Here is a 21,116-nt window from a genome sequence, read left to right as displayed (position 1 = left end):
GAAGCCTCGCGCGTTGCTATCACGGCCGCAGTCAAGAGTGTAGAGCAGTCTTCAAGGGATCTGTAAAGGTGGAGGCCCGACGGTGGCTTACCTCAAGTTGAAGACCTTCAGCCAGTCCATCCTAGCTGGTCAAGCACCGACACTCAGCTGCGGTGGCCACCAACGCAGTGGCCTTCGACACCTCAAGATCACCATTCCTCCGCGAAGGATGAGAGCTCGCCGTCGGGCTTGACGTCGAAGTTGACTCGAATGGATAGGCGCCCTTGAAGTCTCTCCTTGAAGTCTTGAGCGGATCGTTTCGGTGGTCGCGCACTAGCCAGTCCGGCTACCTGCAGACAAGTCTCCATTGCGCACTTCGACCTCGCCTTTCAATCCAGGTCTTCAGACCGAGCCACTCGCTCACTCGCTCCACTTGGCCATGTTGCATGCAGACAGTGCTGCTCAGTGCTGACCAACGTCTGGCCAGCGCGCGCGATCGCAAGGCGCATGTGGCGGGTGCCAAGTGCATGCCAGGCCAGTCATCGACCCCGTCGCGCTCCCTCCGAGCCCTCGCGAGCCCTCAACGAGTGCAGCGGAGACCATCGGCCCCACGACTTGTCTGCCTCGCAATGCTTCATTGCCGCTGGCCGTACCTTTGCTGTGTCCGCTGGCGGGGCAGCGCGCCTTTGTCCGCTGCAGATGAGCTAACCTCAGCGAAGCATCGCCCGCCACGCCAGGAGCAAGCGCGGGCCTGGGCGCGCAAGTCGCTTAGACGGACACCCGTGATCATGAACATCTCGCCTTCACTCGACCATTTCCTGCTTGGAGACAATAGATAGCTTGTGTGCAACGTTATCTGACAAACCAACGAGTCGCTTGTCCGCTGCCTCTTAGTCAAGAATGGGGCGCCGCGACTTCCCTCTGCCCCGCAGAGACTTCCCGGACTTCACGGCCTCGCCCGAAGTGCACCAGGACTGCAGGGACCTGGCCACCAAGTTGCTGGCCCACACAGTGCACGAGTTCGAGCGCTACGCATACGACGAGTCGGGCGTGGTGGAGCGCCGACGGTGGAAGGCCAAGTCGACCAAGAACGACATCACGCTGTACCGCGAGCGGGACGGCGGCTCCATGGGCATGGTGCTGGCCGACTCGCTGCACCGACTCGTAGAGAAGCAGGAGATCTTCTCCCCGACTGCAGCGACGATGATCCCGCCGACGCTGCTGCTGGTTGGAACCAGACAAGGCTTCGTAGAGAACGCTATGAGCACGCTGGTGACCTTGACCCAAGACGAGTTGGCGCTGGTTGTAAAGTTTCTGCATGGGGACGTCGCTGACTGCGCCGTGCTCTATACGATGGAGGGCCCGAGTCCGAGCAAACCCTTCCACTTCCTCGGCTTCAAGTTCTTCGTGACGGAGTCGGCGACCGACGCGCGGATCATCAAGCGGCGCCACAGCGTCTACCTCGAGTACACGGGGCTCACGCGGTCGAGGACGGGGGAGGTGCTGGGCTACCACATGATGCAGTCGGTGGCGCTTCCCCAGTTCCCGGATCTGTCGGGTCATAACTCGGTGTGCGCCATGACGTCGATGCGCTTCATCTACCGCCAGAAGAGCGACGGCTTGGTGGAGATCTTCATGCTCGGCAGCATTGACGTCTCCGGGTGGCTCATTAAGCCCATGGCCACGATGGTGGTGGAGGACGTGACCTTCGGCATGACGCGGATGCTCGACTGCTCCGAGACCAAGCGCCTTACTCAGATGGCGTGCGAGTTCCAGAAGCGCAAGAAGGACGAGCGCCTTGGTCGGAGACCAATGCGTCAGACGTCGCTGGGCAACGACTCGTGCTGCTCCGTGTGCCAGCGCGAGCGCAAGAGCGGCTTCGGCGGCGTGCGGCTCGTGCCGTGTCTGGTCTGCGGGCATGTGGCCTGCTCGCGCTGCCGGGCCAACAAGCAGATCTTCGTGACCAGCAACGACGGACTGCTGGGCAAGCTCGTCAAGGTGCCGGTGTGCAGCGTCTGCACCATGACGGCCAACATCAGCTACTACGAGCAGCAGTACCGAGCCCAGCAGAAGAGCAGCTCGGGCGAGGAGATGGCCTTCCAGCCCATGCACCTGTCCGACCGATACGACCGCGAGGACTCGCTCAGCATCTCGGGCTCGAGCGGCAGCAGGCTCGGAGGCTCCGGCTCGGCCAGCGATTTGAGGCGCTACTTCAGCGCTGCTGCCAGGGAACGAGACCACTCGGCTGAGCCCCAGAGCAGGCAGACGGAAGCAGCGCGATACGGACCCCGATGAATATGCAGCAATGATGGATCGACCGATGCGGAGTGACAGCGTGTGTTTATCAATGTGAAATGATGTATTTGGGAGAGTTTGCAGCACGGCATCAATTTATGTTCGTTTGTGAGCAGGTAGCGACTCGGTCGACTGACTGCTCTGCTCGATACCCGTTGCCTGCGTCGCGATCGGTCCTCTCCCCGGCTCGAATGAAACTGCAGGCATCGAATCTGTCGGCGCGAAAGTTTGGCAGTGAACACGTGCACCAACGTCAACGAATCGGGGCCGCGGGCTTGATCGGCACTGCCGACCGGCAGGTCGCAGGTCTGTATATTTCGCCCTGGAGCTGTTCGGATCAGACGCGAGTTGCCATCAATCCGTCAGGGCACCGCTCAGGCGAGATTTGGCGGGGGTGAGCCATTCCATCAATCGACGCATTTCACAACTTGTGCTGCAGCCGCAAGTACTTAAGTAAGGCCATGGCTCGGGATCGCGACTTCCCGCTGCCCCGGGAGCTGCTCCCGGACCTGGACGTGAGCCAGCGCGACTACGTGGCCTGCAAGGACTTCAGCGCGCGCTTGCTGGGGCACACGGTGCGCGCGTTCGAGCACTTCGCGTACGACCGACTGGGCGAGGTCGACACCAAGTTCTGGAAGCCGCAGGCTACGCGGGACGAGCTAAGCATCTACCGAGAACGGCAGCCGGGCCGAGTGAGCGAGTCGCTGGGGGACTCGCTCCACCGCTGCGCGGCAAAGTCTCCGCTGTTCTCGGTGACGCCGGCAGCGATCACGCCCGCCACGATGATGCTCACTGGAGTGCGCCACGGCTTCGTGGAGAACGCAGTGAGCACGCTGGTGACCAAGTCCCAGGAGGAGCTGGCATTGGTCATCAGGTACCTGCACGGGGCCTCGTCGGACTGCGGCATCCTGCACACCATGGAGTCACCTACAGACGCCGACCCCTTTCACTTCCTCGGCTTCAAGTACTACGTGAGTCAAGCGGTGGGGGACCCGCGGCTGTTAAAGCGGCGGCACTGCGTCTACCTCGAGGACAGCGGCTTCACGCGCACCCGCACAGGCGAGAAGCTCGGGTACCACATCATGCACTCGGTGCACTTGCCGCAGTTCCCCGACCTGCGCAGCCGCAACTCCATCCCAGCGTTGATGTCGACGCGGTTCCTGTACCGACAGAGGGAAGAGGGCATCGTGGAGGTGTTTATGCTGGGCAACATCGACATCAAGGGCCTCGTGGTCAAGCCCATCTCGCTGCGCTACGCCGTGGAGACCATGTTCAACATGACGAGGCTGCTGGACTGCTCGGAGACCAAGCGGCTGACCCTAATGGCCCGCGAGCACCTGTGCCGCAAGAAGCAGGAGCGCCGCTGGGGTGACAGCCCCGTGGATTCCGACGGCTCGCCAGTGAACGACCCCAACGCCTGCAGTATGTGCGAGCGCGTTGGGAACGCCAACGTTGTCGAGTGCTTGGTCTGTGGCCGAGCTGCTTGCTCGAGGTGCCGCGCTTCAAAGCAGGTCTTCGTGAGCAGCAGCGACGGACTGTTGGGCCGCCTGATCATGGTGCCCGTGTGCACTGGCTGCATCCTGGACGCCAACACGAGCTTCTTCGATATGCTGCGCTCTCAACGACGCGGACGCTCCAGAAGCTCTGGCTTTAGACGAAACACACTCGACTACCGACCGTCCTCCAGATCCAAGCGCCGAGGCGGCAGCTGCCGAACAATGGACGTGGCAATGCGCAGTCCGTCTGTCGATCGCAGACAGCGGTACACTTCGTATTGCAAGGAGGACAAAAGCCCGCTGACCCCCGAGACGCTGCTGTCGAGTCCCGAGCCGTGCACCTATTCATCGAGACAGCTGTGGGCCGACACTCCTCGTCGAGCTGGGCCGATCCGATTGACTCCGAGAGAGGCCTCGATCACCATCGAAGAGCGAAGAGCGAAACCCATTCGTCGGTCACGCTCGAAGCCGCCTCCAGTTCCGAAAAACTACTTCAAAGTACTAACGTCAGCAGTATAGACTATTCATTCTCGAATTCCCTACCGACATCCCCACCAACATGCCTTCAGTCGGATCTGTACAACGGTACGCTTCTTCGGAACAAATTTCCAATGCGATGCGCTTGGGCAAGTAATGCTTTGTGCAACAAAGCCGCAAAAATTGCTCACCAACGACACAGAAGTTGAGGCTTTACTGATCAAACAACGTCCTGTGGTACACTCTACGACAAAAAGATATGGACACCACCAAAAGTGGCTGTAACTTCGTCAATTTTTATCGTCTTAAGGTGCGGTTTGGACTAGAGTTGCAGAACACGCTGATAAAGATCTGCACGTTGCTAACACGCGCGCTTTTGCGCTTCTTCAGGTAGCTCACATACAAATCACTGGTTCTGCCCAGGTGACAAAACTTATGGACAGCTAATCCCCATACAAAATCCTATATTAACCAAAAACCCTTACAAATGATACGACTTGGACTTTGTATGGGGCGACAAAGGAACCCATGATTTCTCCACTCTACCTTAGTACTGAGCCATATATCATCGACCAACAGTTTAGAATGGAGACAATCGTATATCCAAGAGATAGCAGCATACAGAGCTACAAATTGGCACTAACTAGGATGCAACTGAACGTGCCTCGCAAATCATCAGATAATACATGGTAGCCACCACTCGAAATTTCAGTCGCTTACTACTTGCTCAGTTTTGTGCGATGGTCGATGTATTTATTACAGGTTACTAAACACACCTTCTAGTACACGATAATGCCATCAGATCTTTGTCTAACGTCGCGAGTATCGCCGCGAGGCTGGTTCCTTTGTCGCCCCATACAAAGTCCAAGTCGTATCATTTGTAAGGGTTTTTGGTTAATATAGGATTTTGTATGGGGATTAGCTGTCCATAAGTTTTGTCACCTGGGCAGAACCAGTGATTTGTATGTGAGCTACCTGAAGAAGCGCAAAAGCGCGCGTGTTAGCAACGTGCAGATCTTTATCAGCGTGTTCTGCAACTCTAGTCCAAACCGCACCTTAAGACGATAAAAATTGACGAAGTTACAGCCACTTTTGGTGGTGTCCATATCTTTTTGTCGTGGAGTGTAGCTACCAGATCGCGAAAGCCACGACAATGCGCCACCTACCGAGCAAGTCATCAGCCATGTCTATCCTTTCCGTAGTGATAGCCTCGGAAGACCACTTTTTATCACAATCCAGAGGCATCACTATCTAAATCTGTCACAATGACGGTACAATATCGTTTCAAGGTACCAGTGTGTAGTGATAATGCGTACTTGGGAGCTTGTATTGCGCTCGATACGTGGTTAAGGCACTAGATAAAGTATTTGTTGTGCTGGATGCTATAATATTTACAACTATATGACACGAAGCGTGACGATACGCTATCCACTATTCAAATGGAACTGGGAGTACTGCACAGTCAGCTACAACGCGAAATCTAGTCTAGCGCCCGTGCTGACATGAAAAATACACGTTCCAGAATTACAAACATGTCAAACTTTATAATATGTGCGCGAACCCAGAGGATCTGAGTCCATTCGTGGTCGCAAGCGACCCACGTTGTGGTGGAACTTTGCCCGGCATGCTTTACGAAATGGACATTCACATAGTTAACGGTCTCTGGATAGAGATAAAGCCTAATCTCGTATCACTAAGTACTATCCGGAGGTTAGAGGATGTTTTGACTTGAATTTGTATACCATTGGTCATCGGGAGAGCCTTTATTAGTGCTAATCAGAGGGTATCCCTATTCGGGATATCACTCCAAAGAGGATTGTCTGTGTACCTCATTCTGTGCTGTCGCATTTCTGATCGATACCGACAATCGGAGACGACGCTGGACTATTTTACACATCAAGACCGAGTAACACTTACTTAAGTACCACATCAGCACAACGGAGTTCGGGTGATGATCCGTGGATACGGTGTTGCGAAAAATATTGGATTCGAGTTTACACGTGTTCAAATTTTGAACTTCAAAGAGCACGCTTTTGGGGGATAACTGCTCAAGACAAATACACGCGCGTCTTGCTTGGTTGCCCGTGATGGTGGAGAAGATCGGTGGAGCCCAAAGCGTTGAAGAAGCCCTACGAACTTCTGCGGCGTGCTCGCCTTTAGCAGCCCCGCCGTCAACATGAAGGCTTTGGGCCAAAGCCTCCGACTCGATGGGCATTTGTTGAAGCTTTTCTTGGAGTCTATGCACGTGTTTAACGTTACACTCGCAGCGATTAATCGTTCCCGTGCCATTTGGATGAGCCATAAGATTCTCCGAAGAGAGACAGCTCGGCATGTACCTAAGGCACACTCCGCTCAGAGCCTCATTTGTAGACTGGAGCTCCACTGTCCACGTGTCTCCATGATGCTTCGCTCTGCCACCTTCGCATCCGCGGCGTTTGTCGCTCTTGCCACCGCTCAGCCGTCGTTCGTCTACAAGTTCGACGCCGATACGGCTGGAGGCGTGGATGGCTCGATCCAAGTCAAGTACAAGGGCGAGGACTCGTCCACCGCCACCATTACGGCATCTCTCGACTTCTCGGGGGTCGACCAGGCTGCGATCAAAGAGTTCGACGGCAACTGCACCGAGGACGTCACGAGCTGGAAGTGGCACATCCACACCAAGTGGAGCTCGACCCAAAGCTCCGACTCGTACAAGCAATGCTCTAAGGCGGCGACGGACAACCACTACGACCCACTGCGCGCCTGTGGCTCTGCGTCCGAGTACATCGCCGAGCCCGAGTGTAAGGCCAAGTCCAAGAGCTACGCGTGCAGTCCGACCAACTACACGTCGGACCCGCTAGTGTGCGAGAAGGGAGACCTCTCGGGCAAGTTCGGCGCGTTCAAGCTTGGGGAGGGGTATACCGTGTCCGAGGAGTGGACGGACGAGCACTACCCGCTGCCGTCCGAGAACACGGACACGTGGAGCATTGTTCTCCACGCTGTTTGTGGCAAGGAGGCGCCTAGAATCTCATGCGCACTTGGTACCAAGGGGGAAGCGGCCGCTGATGGCGTCGATCAGTCCACTCCCGCTGGTGAAACCCCTGTGCAGTCTACTGGTGGTGGCGGCGGTTGTAGTGTCAAGACCAAGTAGGCAGCGAGATCCATCGGTGGGAAGAGCTTAACCTTCTTGTATTCGTTTACAATAATGTCATGAATAAGTGGGTTTTGTCGTCAGCAGCCCAAAGAAATCGTTGTTATCCTTACACTACCAGCGATCATACCGTACTGTAGGTAGATCCAATGCTCTGGAAGTTCCGCATACCTTCAAACAATCTACATGTATAGTTGCTACTGTTTGCATCCTGGTTTCAAGACATTTCACTCAACGCCACTTCTGCTAGACCCACCAAGCTTACAACACCTCCACATCAGCAGCAGGAGACAACTCATTCCCCCGCGAGACGGTATGAACGCGATTGCCGAAGTGGAGACGAATGGTTCAGAGCCTCCGAGTCTTACTCGAGGTCTAACAACCGGCGACAACTCGCACGGTACCGGTGCACCCTTCAAGCACCGCGATTTGCAGGCCGAGCGGCCTGGCGAAATTTGCTGCGAGTCCGTACACCCGCACGCCAAGTCGTATTGCTGGCTGCAACATGTAAATACATGTACATGTACGTGTTCAATGAACGAGTTCGTTATCCCAACCTCACCATGACTGCGGAGATAATGCAGGTAACCTATCGTTTTGAGTGTTTTCAATGAGTTTCCTCGGCACCGACCGTCTCCGATAACTCAAAGTGCGCTGACGCTCTCGCCATTCGATCCAGAGTGGTCATCTTCGCGTCGTGGTTGTCCAAGCTCCGGCACTCCGTCTCTGTATTTCGCCACGATGCTGACGAAAGATCGGGCTTGAAGCGTTGAAGCCGAGTGCACGCGTTCTTGTTGTCCGCATTGCATCTGTTGAAGTTTCTCAAGGGGCTATGCACGCGCTTAACTGTTTATCCGCGCGCGGAGATTAAAAACAGGGAATGAAGGAGCACAACCGCATGTAAAATGCCTCGGGATCTGCCGGACGAACCACAGAGACATGCCCGCTCGCCTGCAATTGGCGCGAGGCACCTTGCCCGGCGTGAGGCCCATCGACATGGCCAGTCCCCCATCAGTACCCTCGGAAAATTGCAGCGGCTCTTGCCAAGACAAGACGAGACCAACAAGAGGAGGAACCTGCTCCTCTTCCTCCTCTTGTTGGTGCCGGGTCACTTCATTCCCACATTTGCCTCCAGCTCCTCAGTACCGAACCATGGTCCGCTCCATTGCTGCCCTCGCCGCCACCCTGGCCGTTGCCTCGGCCCAGCCGTCGTTCGTCTACAAGTTCGACGCGGCAACCGCCGGCGGCGTGGACGGCTCTATCCACATCAAGTACGCGGGCGAGAACTCGTCCACCGCCACCATCACGGCCGCGCTCGACTTCTCGCGCGTCAACCAGCCGGACATCATGGCCTTCGACGACCAGTGCACCAGCGACAAGGTCACGGGCTGGAAGTGGCACATCCACACCAAGTGGAACTCGACGCTGTCCTCGGACTCGTTCAAGCAGTGCGCCAAGGCGGCCACGGGCCTCCACTACGACCCGCTGCGCGCCTGCGGCCCCGTGTCCGAGTACAACGCCGAGCCCGAGTGCGCGGCCAAGATCCCGAGCTACGCGTGCAACCCGGGCAACTACTCGGCCGACCCGCTGGCCTGCGAGAAGGGCGACCTGTCCGGCAAGTTCGGTGCCTTCAAGCTGGGCGAGGACTCGACCGTGTCCGAGCAGTGGACGGACGAGCACTTCCCCCTGCCGTCCGAGAACACCGAGTCCTGGAGCATCGTGCTGCACGCCATGTGCGGCCAGGAGTCGCGCATCTCGTGCGCCCACCGCACGGTGGAGGACGAGGCCGAGCAGGTGGACCAGTCGACCCCCGTCCAGCAGGAGTCCCCCGTCGTGCCCGCCCCGGGCTGCGGCGCCTAAGCGTAGTCAAGTGATATCGACGTAGATCTACGCAAGTTCTCGTATCTCTCTCAAATATATGCATCAAAGTGCTTCCTTTGCGATCGACTGGAAAAGGGATCAGAGACTTTCACCGCGATTTCATTTGACGCAAATGCTTCCAGCTCACTTCTCAATTCTCTCCCAGCTCTTGAAGATGACCCTGCAACTCGTAGTCTTCGCAGTGTACTGCGCTGTGTCCGCTGTTGTCGGCCATGCTGCAGCTCAACCTGCATTCGTGTACCGCTTCGACGCTGCTACCGCAGCCGGGGTCGAAGGTGCAATCCTCTTCAAGTACGCTGGCGACAATTCACCGGTCGCTGCCGTCTCCGCCGCCCTCGACTTCTCCCGCGTGAGCCAAAGCGCGATCCAGGCGTTCGACCCGCGCTGTGTCGAGCCTGTGACGCAGTACAAGTGGCACATCCACGTTCGCTGGAGCTCCCGTCACCGGTCGGCGGCCTTCGCGCAGTGCTCGGCGCGTGCTACGGGCAACCACTACGACCCGCTCTTCGCGTGCAGCCCCGACTCGCAGCACATTGACACTCCTCAGTGTCAGGCCAGGGCTGCGGAGTACGCCTGCAACCCGAGGAATTACGCGAAAGACCCGCGCTCGTGCGAGAAGGGAGACCTGTCCGGCAAGTTCGGCAACTTGGTGCTGAATGCCGACCAGAAGGCGTATGGAAAGTGGATCGACAAGCACGCGCCCCTGCCGTCCGAGAACCGCCCGAGCTGGAGCATCGTGCTGCACGCTGTGTGCGGCAACCACACCGTCCGGATGACCTGTGCTGTCGAAACGAATGTCTGAAGAAACCACATAAATCAGCAGACGCAGCTCGTATCCCAGCCAGCCAACGGAGCAGCGAGCAACGACATGCCGTGGGAATATTACATGCAGAGCTCGACACCTATCTGAGTTAGCCAAAGTTGACGCAGATAGATCACAACGGTAAAAACATTTCTTTGGTCACTACGAACAAATTCTGATCTCTATGGATAACATCACCCCCCCCCGGGTACACTAAAATTCATCCGAACCCAGAAGTGGAGGCAAAAATCGGCGAACGATTCAAATATCTCTACAAGCCCACGGCGTCGATGAGACTCACTCGACTCATTCGCGGTGGGTCACCAACTTTAAGTGCGGATCATTTCCGGCCGGAACTCATGAAAGTCCGGATGAAGTACTAACGGCTCACTTCATACATACATTGTCATGAAACCGCGATTAAAATCTAGGTGCGAGTTGGCACGCGTTTAACGTCTCACCAGTGGCACGTGCCCCCTGAACACCTTCGACGACTTCCACCAGTTCTGGCGGTCGACTCGAACTCGAAGTCATTCACGGATTAGCCTCCGACCTCGCAAGCCCTCACCCCACCTCCCACCATTCCCACGATGGTCCGTGTCATTGCCGGTAGCTTCGCTTTCGCCGCAGCGCTCGCTGGTGCCGCCGCCCACAGCCCCGCGTACATCTACAAGTTCGATGCTGCGGACACTGCGGGCGTAGACGGCGCCATCCATGTCAAGTACGCGGGCGAAGACTCGACAACCGCCACCATCACGGCGGAGCTCGACTTCTCCAGCGTGGACCAATCTGCGATCCAGGCCTTCGACGGCAACTGCACGGAGGCCGTGACGAGCTACAAGTGGCACATCCACACCAAGTAGAGCTCGACGCTGACGTCGGACTCGTTCAAGCAGTGCTCCAAGGCTGCGACGGATAACCACTACGACCCGCTGCGCGCCTGCGGCACCGCGTCCGAGTACATCGCCGAACCGGACTGCAAGACCAAGTCGCTGACCTACGCGTGCAACCCGACGAGCTACGCGGCCGACCCGCTGGTGTGCGAGAAGGGGGATCTCTCGGGCAAGTTCGGCGCGTTCAGTCTCGGTGAGTATGCCGCTGTGTCTGAGGAGTGGACCGACGAGCACTTCCCGCTGCCGTCCGAGAGTTCGCCTACTTGGAGCGTCGTGCTGCACGCTGTGTGTGGCACTCAAACTCCGCGCATCGCTTGCGCTGTGATTCAGGAGGTGGCGCTTGAATACGAAGAGGGAAGTGCAAGCGAGCACGAGGACGCGAGCAAGGAAGACGACGGATCTGGAGAGCAGCAGGAGGAGCACCATGACGACTACGCAGAGGAGGAAACCGAGCAGCAGGAGGAGGAGCACCAAGATGGCTACGCAGAGGGAGAAACTGAGCAACAAACCACTGACGGCTACACGGATGAGCACGAGGAAGAGCAGACCGGTGAATACGAGCACACGGGCGAAGTGGAACAAGCTCTGCGCTTAGTGTACCTGAGCCCACCTGTCAGTTCGTGTCCCTTGATGCGCACAAATGTAGCTATTTCATAATGGCTACAGTCTTAACCAATCAACGAAACGTTTGCGTCGTTTACATCCAATCAAAATAGCTACAATATATACTCAGCGTCATGCAGTCTTTGCTGCTTCGCCGCACCCGCGCTGCGCCTCGATCCGCCCTTGCGCGCGCCTTCGCCACTAGTGAACACGCTCTGGATGCGGCGTATCGACAGCTGCTGGAGTTGGACGCGTCCGACGCTCTGACGGTCACAGACGCGCAGTCCACCGCGGTCAACATGGCTACACGAGGGTACTCGGTCTTCCTGCACCTGCCCACAGGTGCAGGCAAGAGTTTGGCCTTCCAGGCGCCCGCCCTGGTGACCGCAGCAGACCAAACAACACTCGTCGTGTCTCCACTCATTGCGCTCATGCACGTACGAACCGAAAAACATCAACAATACTGGAAAGTAAGATATCTCACTCGATAACATTTTTTATTATTTTTTATGATGTAGGACCAAGTTGCAGCGTTGAAACGCAAAGGGGTCAAGGCCATTCAAGTTTCCGGCGACGAGAGGAACAAGGCCGTGCCCTTGACGCAACTTTTGGACGGCCAGAGGCTCGTGTACACGACGCCGGAGTTTTTGCAGATGAACGCGGAGATGAGGCGGTGGGTGCGTGCAGCGAGGAAAGAAGCTCGACTCGCGCGGATCGTGCTGGACGAAGCTCACTGCGTGCTGGAGTGGGGGAACACGTTCCGCCCCGCGTACTTGGAGCTGTGCCACTGGAAGACTCAGCATCTGAGCGACGTACCGGTCACATTGGCGACGGCGTCGGTATCGGACGAAGACATTGAGCGGTTGGCGGAGCTGTTCAACTTGACGCTGGTGCCCCCAGTTGCGTCTGACGATGAGAGGGGGAGGACGCTGGAGGACCGATGCAGAGAAATGGCGTTGATTCAGCAGGTGACGGACCGTGAAAACCTGAGGATGGAGGTGGTGAGGAAGACGTCGAAGGCTGCCGAGTACATTGCCAAGAGGGTCGGCAAGGAGACGACGATCGTGTATTGCATGACGCGGAAGGAGGCGGAGGACGCGTGCTTGGCTCTAGTTCGGGTCGGGTGCCATGCCGGTGTCTACCACGGTGGGTTGCCCCGCAAACGCCGCGAGTTTGTGCGCAAGCAGTGGATGATGGGACAATTGACCATCATTTGTGCCACCAGCGCCTTTGGGGTGGGTTGCTCTGTTGTCTGAAGCTTGGCTTTTGGATTATGGTTTGCTGACGCTGTTTTCTATTAACTTATTGTAGATGGGCATCGACCGCTCGGACGTGCGCTTCGTGGTGCACCATTCCACCCCGCTGTCTCTCTCGGCTTACTCGCAGCAGATTGTGCGTTGTAAATATGTAGTTGCAAGACTGGCATGATTATTTTTCTTAAAGAAACTGACTCGTTTTGCTGCAAATAGGGGCGAAGCGGGCGGGACGGGAAGCCTGCAGTGTGTGTTTTGCTGTATTCGGAAGCAGACAAGAGCCGAGCTGATGCCCTCACGACAGAAAGACTCGACTTGGACGGCACAGGAGCGGGTGCAATGTCTAACGGGAGCTCTCGAGGCGAACTGGAGGACGTCGCTGCCTTCTGCAAAACGACCACAGGTTGTCGAAAAGAGCTCCTGTACGCGCACTTCGGCTTCCGCTTCGACACGTCTCGATGCGTTCGGAATTGCAACTGCGGCGTGCCACTTGAAGCTGCCTCTGATTCCTGGCATGACGAAGAGGTGGAATTGGAGAAGGCGCCGAGTGGAATGAAGGCTGAGGAGGAAGATGCGATTCCCAAGGGCACTATCGAGTACCAGTACCAAAAGATTCTGGCCGAGTCCAAGCGGCTGAAACTTCCCAAGCGAGAAGCGCTCTCGCGTCGACTTGTCCGGGTACGATGCAGTGCAGTTTGTGCCCACCAAGCACCGCTAAATGTCGAGTATTCACGAGTGTTTTGTATGCGCAGGATGTGCTTGAGGCAGAGCCGGCATCAGAAGAAGAGATGGCAAGTATGCGAGGAATTGGTCCAGCCAAGGCCGAGAGATACTTCCGATTGTTTCGATTCAACTGAGCAGCCTTACTTAATTAGATTTCCACGGAGGATCGCTGTCGTGAGTCTCAAATACTGGTACTTGTACAGTGTATCCTGTAAGTAGAAAAACAAATCTTCGACTCACATACAGTATCCTGTAAAACAGGGATACGGACTGAGAGTCTTAGCAAACCAAACCTTGCTCAAAGCCCAATACCGCATTTCGCATGTAGAGCGCTACAGCGGTTTAAGAGATACACCTTTATTTAGACCAATCAGAGATGCGAAAGAAAAGTCCGTGGGATCGCATGTACTTAGTAGTACAGAGATACTTCTCTGGCCCACCTAAGAATCGACATTTCTATTTTTCAGCTCTAACAAAATCAAAAAAATCTGTCGGAGACAGAAAATAGCTCAAAAGAAAGCTGAGATTTGGTGGTTTCGCGTTATATTATTGGCTGCTCAAAAACAGCAGGAATATGGGGAACAGAACAAATTTTGTAAGCCCGATTTTGGGTAGCATTAGGAATTTTTGCGGAGTGGCTACAATATTTGGCGATATTACACCAAAATGGTATCATGGGAAAGCTTGGTTAGCTGTCGATACAGTGCTGTGCATTTCGCTGTCGTAGGACGCGTGTGCAAGGCGTGGCATTCGTCTAAACTTTGAGGTTTTTCTAAGCAATTTTGTGAGCTCTCTAATCAAACTTTATACCCAATCATATGGCTGAAATCATATATTTAGCTAATCAGGTGGGATCGGAAAAATGAGGTTAAATTGACTTGTCGATTCTTAAGTGGGCCAGAGAAGTACACCCCTAATTTGGGTATTTTGCGCATTTTTGCATTCACATTGAGCCACCGGTTCCAAGCGCGCGAAGGCAGAGGGGAAGAGCTGCGCACCGCTCGCCAACGTCGCGCTGCCCCCTCCCCGCGCGCCTACGCCTCGTCGGAGTGATAGTTAGTAGCCACGCCTGGTGTGGGCCCAGTTGAGGCGCGCCTGAGGGCGGGATATGGGGAGCGCGAGGTTAAACCACAACGCGCAAGAGTGCGCACAACACGGCTGCTGCAGCCAGGGGCGGACCTACATACAAACTAGGGGGGCACCGCCCCCTCCCCAGATTTTGGGAAGACATCACACTTACCCCCTATTTCTGAGCTGTCGGATCGACGTACTCCCCTATTTTTGAGCCGCATACAGACTTACCCCCTGTTTCTGGCCCGACCCCCGTCAGATTTTGGTTCTGCGTCCGCCCCTGGCTGCAGCGATGGTAGTACTTAGTAGAAGAAGCAACGCTGTAGATAATTGGTTAAGTGGTGTGGTTCCTGTGCAACATAGTTGTAGATGGCGCCTAGACTTGTTGCTAGCTTAAGCGCCATTCTAGAGGAGATCACTCCGCGTCATCCGTATGACCAACCATCTTGCCAATTTTGTGTACGAAATGATCGCGTGACCCAGTTTTTGGGTTTTACATTGTTTTTAGGCTCGAGTGCAGTAATTAACCTAAACCTATGACATGGGTGTGTTTCTCTACATGCGAAATGCGGTACTTGTATTAATAACTATCAAGTCAGCTGGGATAACCTCGCGAGACTCTATTACGGCACTCTATCGCTCGACTTGACCAACCTGCTGGTCAAAGTAATTAGAGGTGTCCCCATTTCCCCAGATCATTTTACTACATGTGGTAGTCTTCAAACGTACCGGGTACTTCAGTAGAAGTACTGTAGTAACGGACTTACAGATACTCAGTTGTGGAAAAAGGTACACTGGTACACCGTACCTTTTTGTGGGTTCAGTACCAGTTGCCTCACTCATTTTACGCTTCGACTAGTAATACAGAGTCTAGCTTAGTGTTTTTGGGTTACGCGAAACACGCAATACATTACATTACATTATTGTGCCTTTCACGTATTTTGGTGGGTGCTTCCAGCGGACATTAAGACCAGAGCGAGCCACGTACAGCCACCGGGATCATCTCAGGTACCGGCGCTGATCACCTGGCTTAGGACATTCCAGACAATCTCATAACATAATTGAATAGACTAGTCTGAACCTACGTATTTTGGCGGGTCTGTTAATTCAGGCGGAATTAGAGTCATAAAAGGGTGATCAACGCTTATTTAGAGCTAATTCCGCCTAAGATTGTGAGTGCTTCTCCTAACTTCCGCGATCAGCATTTGCGAGCCAATCGACGCCAATCGACGGAGATACCGTATCTCCGATACGAGCGGAATGGCATGGATTGGCGGGTATGAGAGAGAGAGACAGACTAGTCTATTAACTTATCTGTTGCAAGATGTCTGGTATAATCTAAGCCTGGTTAGCAACGCCGGTGCCTTGTATCGGTCCGGTGGTTGTACGGGGCTTGCCACCATTGGTGACGGCTCTCTGGGTTGTCTTGCTAATTTGCGTAGGCAAAGCAGAAGACGGGTGCCTTGAATTTTGGAGTCTGCTCGTGGATTGGCGGGTAGGAACCGCCAATCGCTCTGTTTCCGCTTAACGCAGGCTGGATTAGCTTATTCCGCCTTAACTCGGCCTCACCATCGCTGCTCCTAATTCGGTCACGGAGGGACGACCCGGAATTAGGACAGTTGAAGTTGGTTCAGGTCGGATCCGGTCATCTATATTAGGACCTCCTAGATTAGGCGCGGATCCGTACCAGCTTATTGGTACAGTGGCTATGTTGGGATAATTAGGCAGGATGGAGAGCCAGTCATGGATAGGATCCAAGTCGGATGGGAAGGTTGGGTACAGGCTATGTGATGGGGCACACAGCACTTCTTAACAGAGGAAGCAGGAGTATACAAACTCCAAGTGAACACCCGTTCACGTGTCCCTGGTCTGAAGGGGACGACTTGACTTGAAAAGCGGTAGATCTAAGACTGAATGTATTTATAGGTTGGTACAGATTTGGCCTGCATACAAATCCTAAGTTCCCTATAGTTTGTGTCATACAAAATGTATCTGTTGGCTCTGAGGCCACTTGGGTCACTATCCAGGGGAGTGACCGATGTAGCCATCCCGGAATAGTGACAGGGACACTATTCCATGTAACCCTGGTACATCTTCCCCCACTTAGATTCGATCTTATCGACCAATCAGAGCGAGGTTACGCCGGCGACTCACATTTCACTCGTAAAGTCGAAATCCATCGACAACGGCGCGAGCTCTGGCGCCTCGGCTCCCGGGCCTCACAGAGCAACTGGCGCATCGCCGAGCAAGCCGCAGGGTCTCCACGTCGACCGGAAGCATGCCTCCAAAGCGCAGTGCGCGCAGTGCGAAAGCACCTCCGAAACCGCGGGCCGTAGGGCCGAAGACCAGGGCGGCCAAGGCCAAGGAAGAGTCGTCCGCGCTGATGGAGGCCACGAAGGCGGCCGAGGAGGTGGTGCGCTCTCGTAGCAGCACGCCGGAGAGTGGCCGTCAGGCCGGGGCTCGTAGCAAGTCTCCTGACGCCGCGCAAGGCAAGGAGGAGAGTCCTCGAGGCCATAAAAGCCCGGCTCGCGACTGGGAAGCCGCCGTCTTTGACTGCACGATGGTCCAGTACTCCGGTGAGAGTTCACCCGACGACGAGAACGTCTCGGAGGGCAGCACGCACGCTGCCGAAGGCACGGAGCTGGCGGCAGGCGACATGACCAACGCCTCGGCCGACGCAAAGGCCTCGTCAGAGAAGGAGGCGGAGGACGCCGAGTCCGGCTCAGGCGACAGCAAGCAGTCGCACGACGAAGTCGCCATGGCCGACGCTGGGGTCGTGGCCGAGAAGTCGCCGAGCGACGCGGGCTCCAAGCCCAAGGAGGTGCTGGCATCCAAGCATCTGACGCTGGCACAAGGTCGTGAGCGTGCCCAAGCGTCGAAAGCGGCTGCCGCTGCGAAGGCCGCCGAGGCCAAGGCGAAGAAGCGTTCAGCTTCCAGGTCGCCTCGCGGCTCCAGCTCCAAGCTGTTCATCGACTCGGAGTCTGAGGACGAGGAGGGCGCCGTCCACGAGCCCAAGGAGCTCTCCAACAACCTCGACGAGCAGCAGCAGCAATACCACGCTGCTAGCTCGGGTGCGTATGCCAGGCAGCCGACTGCCACGACTGCCATCGAGTCTTCTTCAGGCGGGGATGCCACGTACCCGCAGGGCTACTTCCCGCCCGAGCCTGGCACAGGTGCGCCAGCGCTGTTGGAGAAGCTCTCGGCTCCTCGTGGCCTTATCGGCGGGTACACCTCGAGGGGTTCCTATGAGCGTGCTCTTGTTGAGAAAGAGCCACTCTTTCTTGGCGACGTTGAAGTCGCCCGGTGTGTGCTACTAGCACCACACAAGCTCACACTGAAGGAGTTCACCACGCTTCGCAAGAAGCCGGAGGACAAGGGTGGACTCCATCCTGTGTGGGGTTTCCACTGGGTCAAGCCGAATGACAACATGACCTGGAGCGAGGTGGAAGACCTCTTCTGGCGCTACGTCCAGCGCAAAGGGTATTCCGACCAAGAGTTCAAAGAAATCCGTGAGGATCGCACACTGTCCGCAATCCTGGACGTGCGCGAGCTCCGCATCGAGTTCGCTCAACTCGTGAGCAAGCGCAAGCTCCACTCGAAAATGGACGAGCTGAAGCAAGAGGCGAGAGCCAAAGCTCGTGAAGAGCGTGGGCGTGGTGCGACTACGTCTGCTACCGTCGGGTACCGGCCAAGAAGCCAAGGACTACTTACGAAGCTGCCGCTGCTTCTCGTCCCATATCGCAACAGCCTTCGGGCAGTCTGCCTGGAGCTGCTCAACGGGCTCCCACGAGTTATCCGACTCAGGGTAACCCCTCCACTTCACGAGCAGCTGGCGCTTGCCATGGAGCCGCCGCTCCCGGACGACTCGTTCCACGACTCGTTCCACGTGGTAGTGGATCTGCCCATTACGATCAAGGAGGGCCGGCGGTGGCCTCGCACGGCCATGGCTACGAGCCTAAGACGACGCAGCCGTATGCTGGGGCTCCGAGTCAGGTGGTGGCCCTGCAGCAAGAGGAGATTCGTCTTCTCCGGGACCGTGTGTACGTCCTCGAGATCGCGCTTGACGTCGGTCTTGGTGGCGAGGCTGCCGCTCGTGCTGGTCAGCCTGGTGCCGTGGAGCGGCTCCGTGAGGATGTTGCCTCGCTCTATCAAGAAACTCGCAGTCTCCATGGCCGTGTGGATCGTCGAGCCGACCTGTCGTCTTACGACTCGCTGCGAAACCAGCTCGCTGGCCTTCGGGCCGAGCTTCATGACCACGCGCCGTATCCGGAGCAGCAGCAGCCCCACTCGTATCAGGCCCAGTTTGGCCAGGGCTCGTACGGGGCCCCTGCGTATGCTGCTCCGATGTACGCCGCGCCGTCTTACGACCAGCGCGCGTATCAGGTGCCTTACCGCGACCCGACGCCGCGCTTCGAGGAGCTGCGCTCTTCTCCACCGGGCCACCCACCGCTTCCTGCGGGGCAGCCAGAGCCAGAGGGTCATGATACCTCTTAAGAAGACCCACGTAAAACGTCGGGTGAGTCGTCATCGACTTGGGCAAGTCTATGGTGTACGCCACGCCATGCCGGCTGAGGACCGTGAAGGGTCCAATGAAGCGGTGCTTCAGCTTGTTGCTCTCGACCGAGCTAACAGTGTTTAGCGGTAGGTTTCTAGTATCTAGGAGAACTAAATCCCCAGCCTTAAACACGTTCATGTTTCCTCTTCCATTTCGGTCAGAGTACTCCTTCTGTTTATCTTGGGCTTGCGCCATGGTGTCTCGCACCCTGCTGATTATGTTCAGCCTGTCTTCGGCAAACGAGGACAGTTGCTTCCGCAAGGTGGCTGGACTCACGTCCGAGACTTGGGAGGAAAAGGTTTTCCGAGCCTCTCCCCCACTTAGGACCGAACCCCCAATACTGCCTCGTAATGTGAGCGGGACCTGAGGGTGGCGCAACCCGTTCAGGTAAAAGGGCGTAAAGCTCGTCGATGCATATACCGCATTGTTGAGTGCGAACTCAACCATGGGCAAGCGATCAGCCCAAGAGCGGGGCATCTCCGTGCAGATGCTGCGGAGCGAGTCTTCGAGCACGTGATTGACGCGCTCCGTCTGGCCATCCGTCTGCGGGTGGTCCGCCGTCGACATCGACAGCCGTGTGCCGAGAAGGCGAAACAGCGTCTGCCAGAACGTAGCGGTGAACCGCGGGTCTCGATCAGAGACAATGGTCTCGGGCAGACCGTGGTACAGTCCATGAACAGGCGAGCGACCTCGTCGCCAGTGACGGTGTCACGAACTGGAGCAAAGTGGACCATCTTGCTCAGACGGCACACGAAGGCAACAACACCAGTGTTGCCACGGTCATCGGCCGGAAGTCCGAAGACAAAGTCGAGACTCATCGACTTCCAGCAGTCCGCTGGGACCGGCAGGCTCTGCAATGGTGCCGAGGCGTGACCGGCAGGCTTCACGCGCTGGCACGTCTCGCACGTACGGACGTAGGTGGCGACCCACTTGTACATGTGACGCCACCAAAACATCTGCGAGACAGACGCGTACGTCTTCTCACGGCCGAGATGGCCACTGGATGGAGCGTCGTGCGCCTCCATCAGGATGTCGTACTTGAGATCCTCGTCGTTGGGCACGACAATACGGGGAGGATACTTGGGCTCGACCCTATAGTGGAGCAAACCGTCAGCCCACTCATAGCGGTGCAGCCTTGCACGTTGTCGGGGCGTGAGCCACTCGGCCTTGGCTTCCGAGCCAGCGGCCAAGAACCGCACAAGAGGTCCGAGACTGGCATCGTCTCGGTACCCCAGCCTGATGCGATCATACAGATCCGTCGTGACCCGACTAATATGAGCAAGCTCGTAGTCGGGTCGACGCGACAGCGCGTCGGCAAGCACGTTCAACTTGCCCGGCTTGTACTCGACACGGGAGTTGTATTCCGCGAAGAATGACAGCCAACGCGCCATCCGCTGTGAGAGATGCGGCGTGTTGTCGGCAGTCCGCAAGGACGCGTGGTCTGTATAAACGACAAAGGGCGTCGAGCCCAGGAGATGCACTCGGAACTTGACAAGAGCGTACTTCATGGCAAGTAGCTCCTTGTCGTGGACTGGATAGTTCCGTTCGGCTGCCTTGAGCTGCCTGGACTGGAACGAGATGACCCGTTCGCGGCCTTCATCGTCGGCCTGCAATAGCGCACAGCCAATCGCGTAGTCAGACGCATCACAGACTACGCTGAAAGGCTTCGTCTCGTCCGGCAATGCCAGGACGCTGTAAGCTCGCTTTGATGTCGTTAAAAGCATCTTGATGGCGACGCTCCCAGCGCCAGTTGACATCCTTCTTCAGGAGATCCGACAAGGGTCGTGCCAGCTCGGCGTAGCCTGCACTATACTTGTGCAGGTAGTTGGCGAGGCCCAGCCACTGTCGTAGGTCCTTCTGCGACCGAGGTGGCGGCCAAACCGCGATGGTTTTCACCTTCTCCGGGTCCCGGACCCCGGCGCTGCTGACGAAGCAGCCTAGGACCTTGATCTCCTCAG

The 21,116-nt window shown here is 56.4% G+C and overlaps 8 protein-coding genes across 8 annotated transcripts; 6 read left to right on the top strand and 2 right to left on the bottom strand.

Moving 5' to 3' along the window:
* Positions 1-879: 879 nt before the first annotated feature.
* On the top strand, positions 880-2,274 carry PHYSODRAFT_301745 (hypothetical protein; the record flags this gene model as incomplete). The annotated part of the gene is made up of 1 exon (XM_009530479.1): positions 880-2,274. The coding sequence occupies one exon, from the start codon at positions 880-882 to the stop codon at positions 2,272-2,274; it is 1,395 nt and encodes a 464-aa protein (XP_009528774.1).
* Positions 2,275-2,735: 461 nt separating this feature from the next.
* PHYSODRAFT_333297 (hypothetical protein) lies at positions 2,736-4,289 on the top strand (the record flags this gene model as incomplete). The annotated part of the gene is made up of 1 exon (XM_009530478.1): positions 2,736-4,289. The coding sequence occupies one exon, from the start codon at positions 2,736-2,738 to the stop codon at positions 4,287-4,289; it is 1,554 nt and encodes a 517-aa protein (XP_009528773.1).
* Positions 4,290-6,648: 2,359 nt separating this feature from the next.
* On the top strand, positions 6,649-7,377 carry PHYSODRAFT_508297 (hypothetical protein; the record flags this gene model as incomplete). Its single annotated transcript, XM_009530477.1, has 1 exon — positions 6,649-7,377. The coding sequence occupies one exon, from the start codon at positions 6,649-6,651 to the stop codon at positions 7,375-7,377; it is 729 nt and encodes a 242-aa protein (XP_009528772.1).
* Positions 7,378-8,529: 1,152 nt separating this feature from the next.
* PHYSODRAFT_509514 (hypothetical protein) lies at positions 8,530-9,237 on the top strand (the record flags this gene model as incomplete). The annotated part of the gene is made up of 1 exon (XM_009530476.1): positions 8,530-9,237. One exon carries the CDS (start codon positions 8,530-8,532, stop codon positions 9,235-9,237), a length of 708 nt encoding a protein of 235 aa, XP_009528771.1.
* Positions 9,238-9,412: 175 nt separating this feature from the next.
* On the top strand, positions 9,413-10,060 carry PHYSODRAFT_506511 (hypothetical protein; the record flags this gene model as incomplete). Its single annotated transcript, XM_009530475.1, has 1 exon — positions 9,413-10,060. The coding sequence occupies one exon, from the start codon at positions 9,413-9,415 to the stop codon at positions 10,058-10,060; it is 648 nt and encodes a 215-aa protein (XP_009528770.1).
* Positions 10,061-10,650: 590 nt separating this feature from the next.
* On the top strand, positions 10,651-13,666 carry PHYSODRAFT_250260 (hypothetical protein; the record flags this gene model as incomplete). Its single annotated transcript, XM_009530474.1, has 8 exons — positions 10,651-10,919; positions 11,079-11,526; positions 11,697-11,993; positions 12,075-12,446; positions 12,525-12,791; positions 12,868-12,948; positions 13,026-13,487; positions 13,562-13,666. 8 exons carry the CDS (start codon positions 10,651-10,653, stop codon positions 13,664-13,666), a joined length of 2,301 nt encoding a protein of 766 aa, XP_009528769.1.
* A 2,247-nt stretch (positions 13,667-15,913) lies between these two features.
* On the bottom strand, positions 15,914-16,069 carry PHYSODRAFT_506285 (hypothetical protein; the record flags this gene model as incomplete). Its single annotated transcript, XM_009530473.1, has 1 exon — positions 15,914-16,069. A coding segment is annotated over one exon (156 nt), but the record flags the coding sequence as incomplete, so codon positions are not given.
* Positions 16,070-18,306: 2,237 nt separating this feature from the next.
* Positions 18,307-18,540, bottom strand: PHYSODRAFT_505334 (hypothetical protein; the record flags this gene model as incomplete). The annotated part of the gene is made up of 2 exons (XM_009530472.1): positions 18,307-18,456; positions 18,490-18,540. Coding segments are annotated over 2 exons (201 nt in total), but the record flags the coding sequence as incomplete, so codon positions are not given.
* Between the last annotated feature and the right edge of the window lie 2,576 nt (positions 18,541-21,116).

The sequence above is a fragment of the Phytophthora sojae genome, assembly GCF_000149755.1.
Source record: "Phytophthora sojae unplaced genomic scaffold PHYSOscaffold_5, whole genome shotgun sequence".
NCBI lineage: Eukaryota > Oomycota > Peronosporomycetes > Peronosporales > Peronosporaceae > Phytophthora > Phytophthora sojae.
The sequence above is the reverse complement of the archived record's forward strand: the minus strand, read 5'-3'. Positions and strand labels throughout refer to the sequence as shown.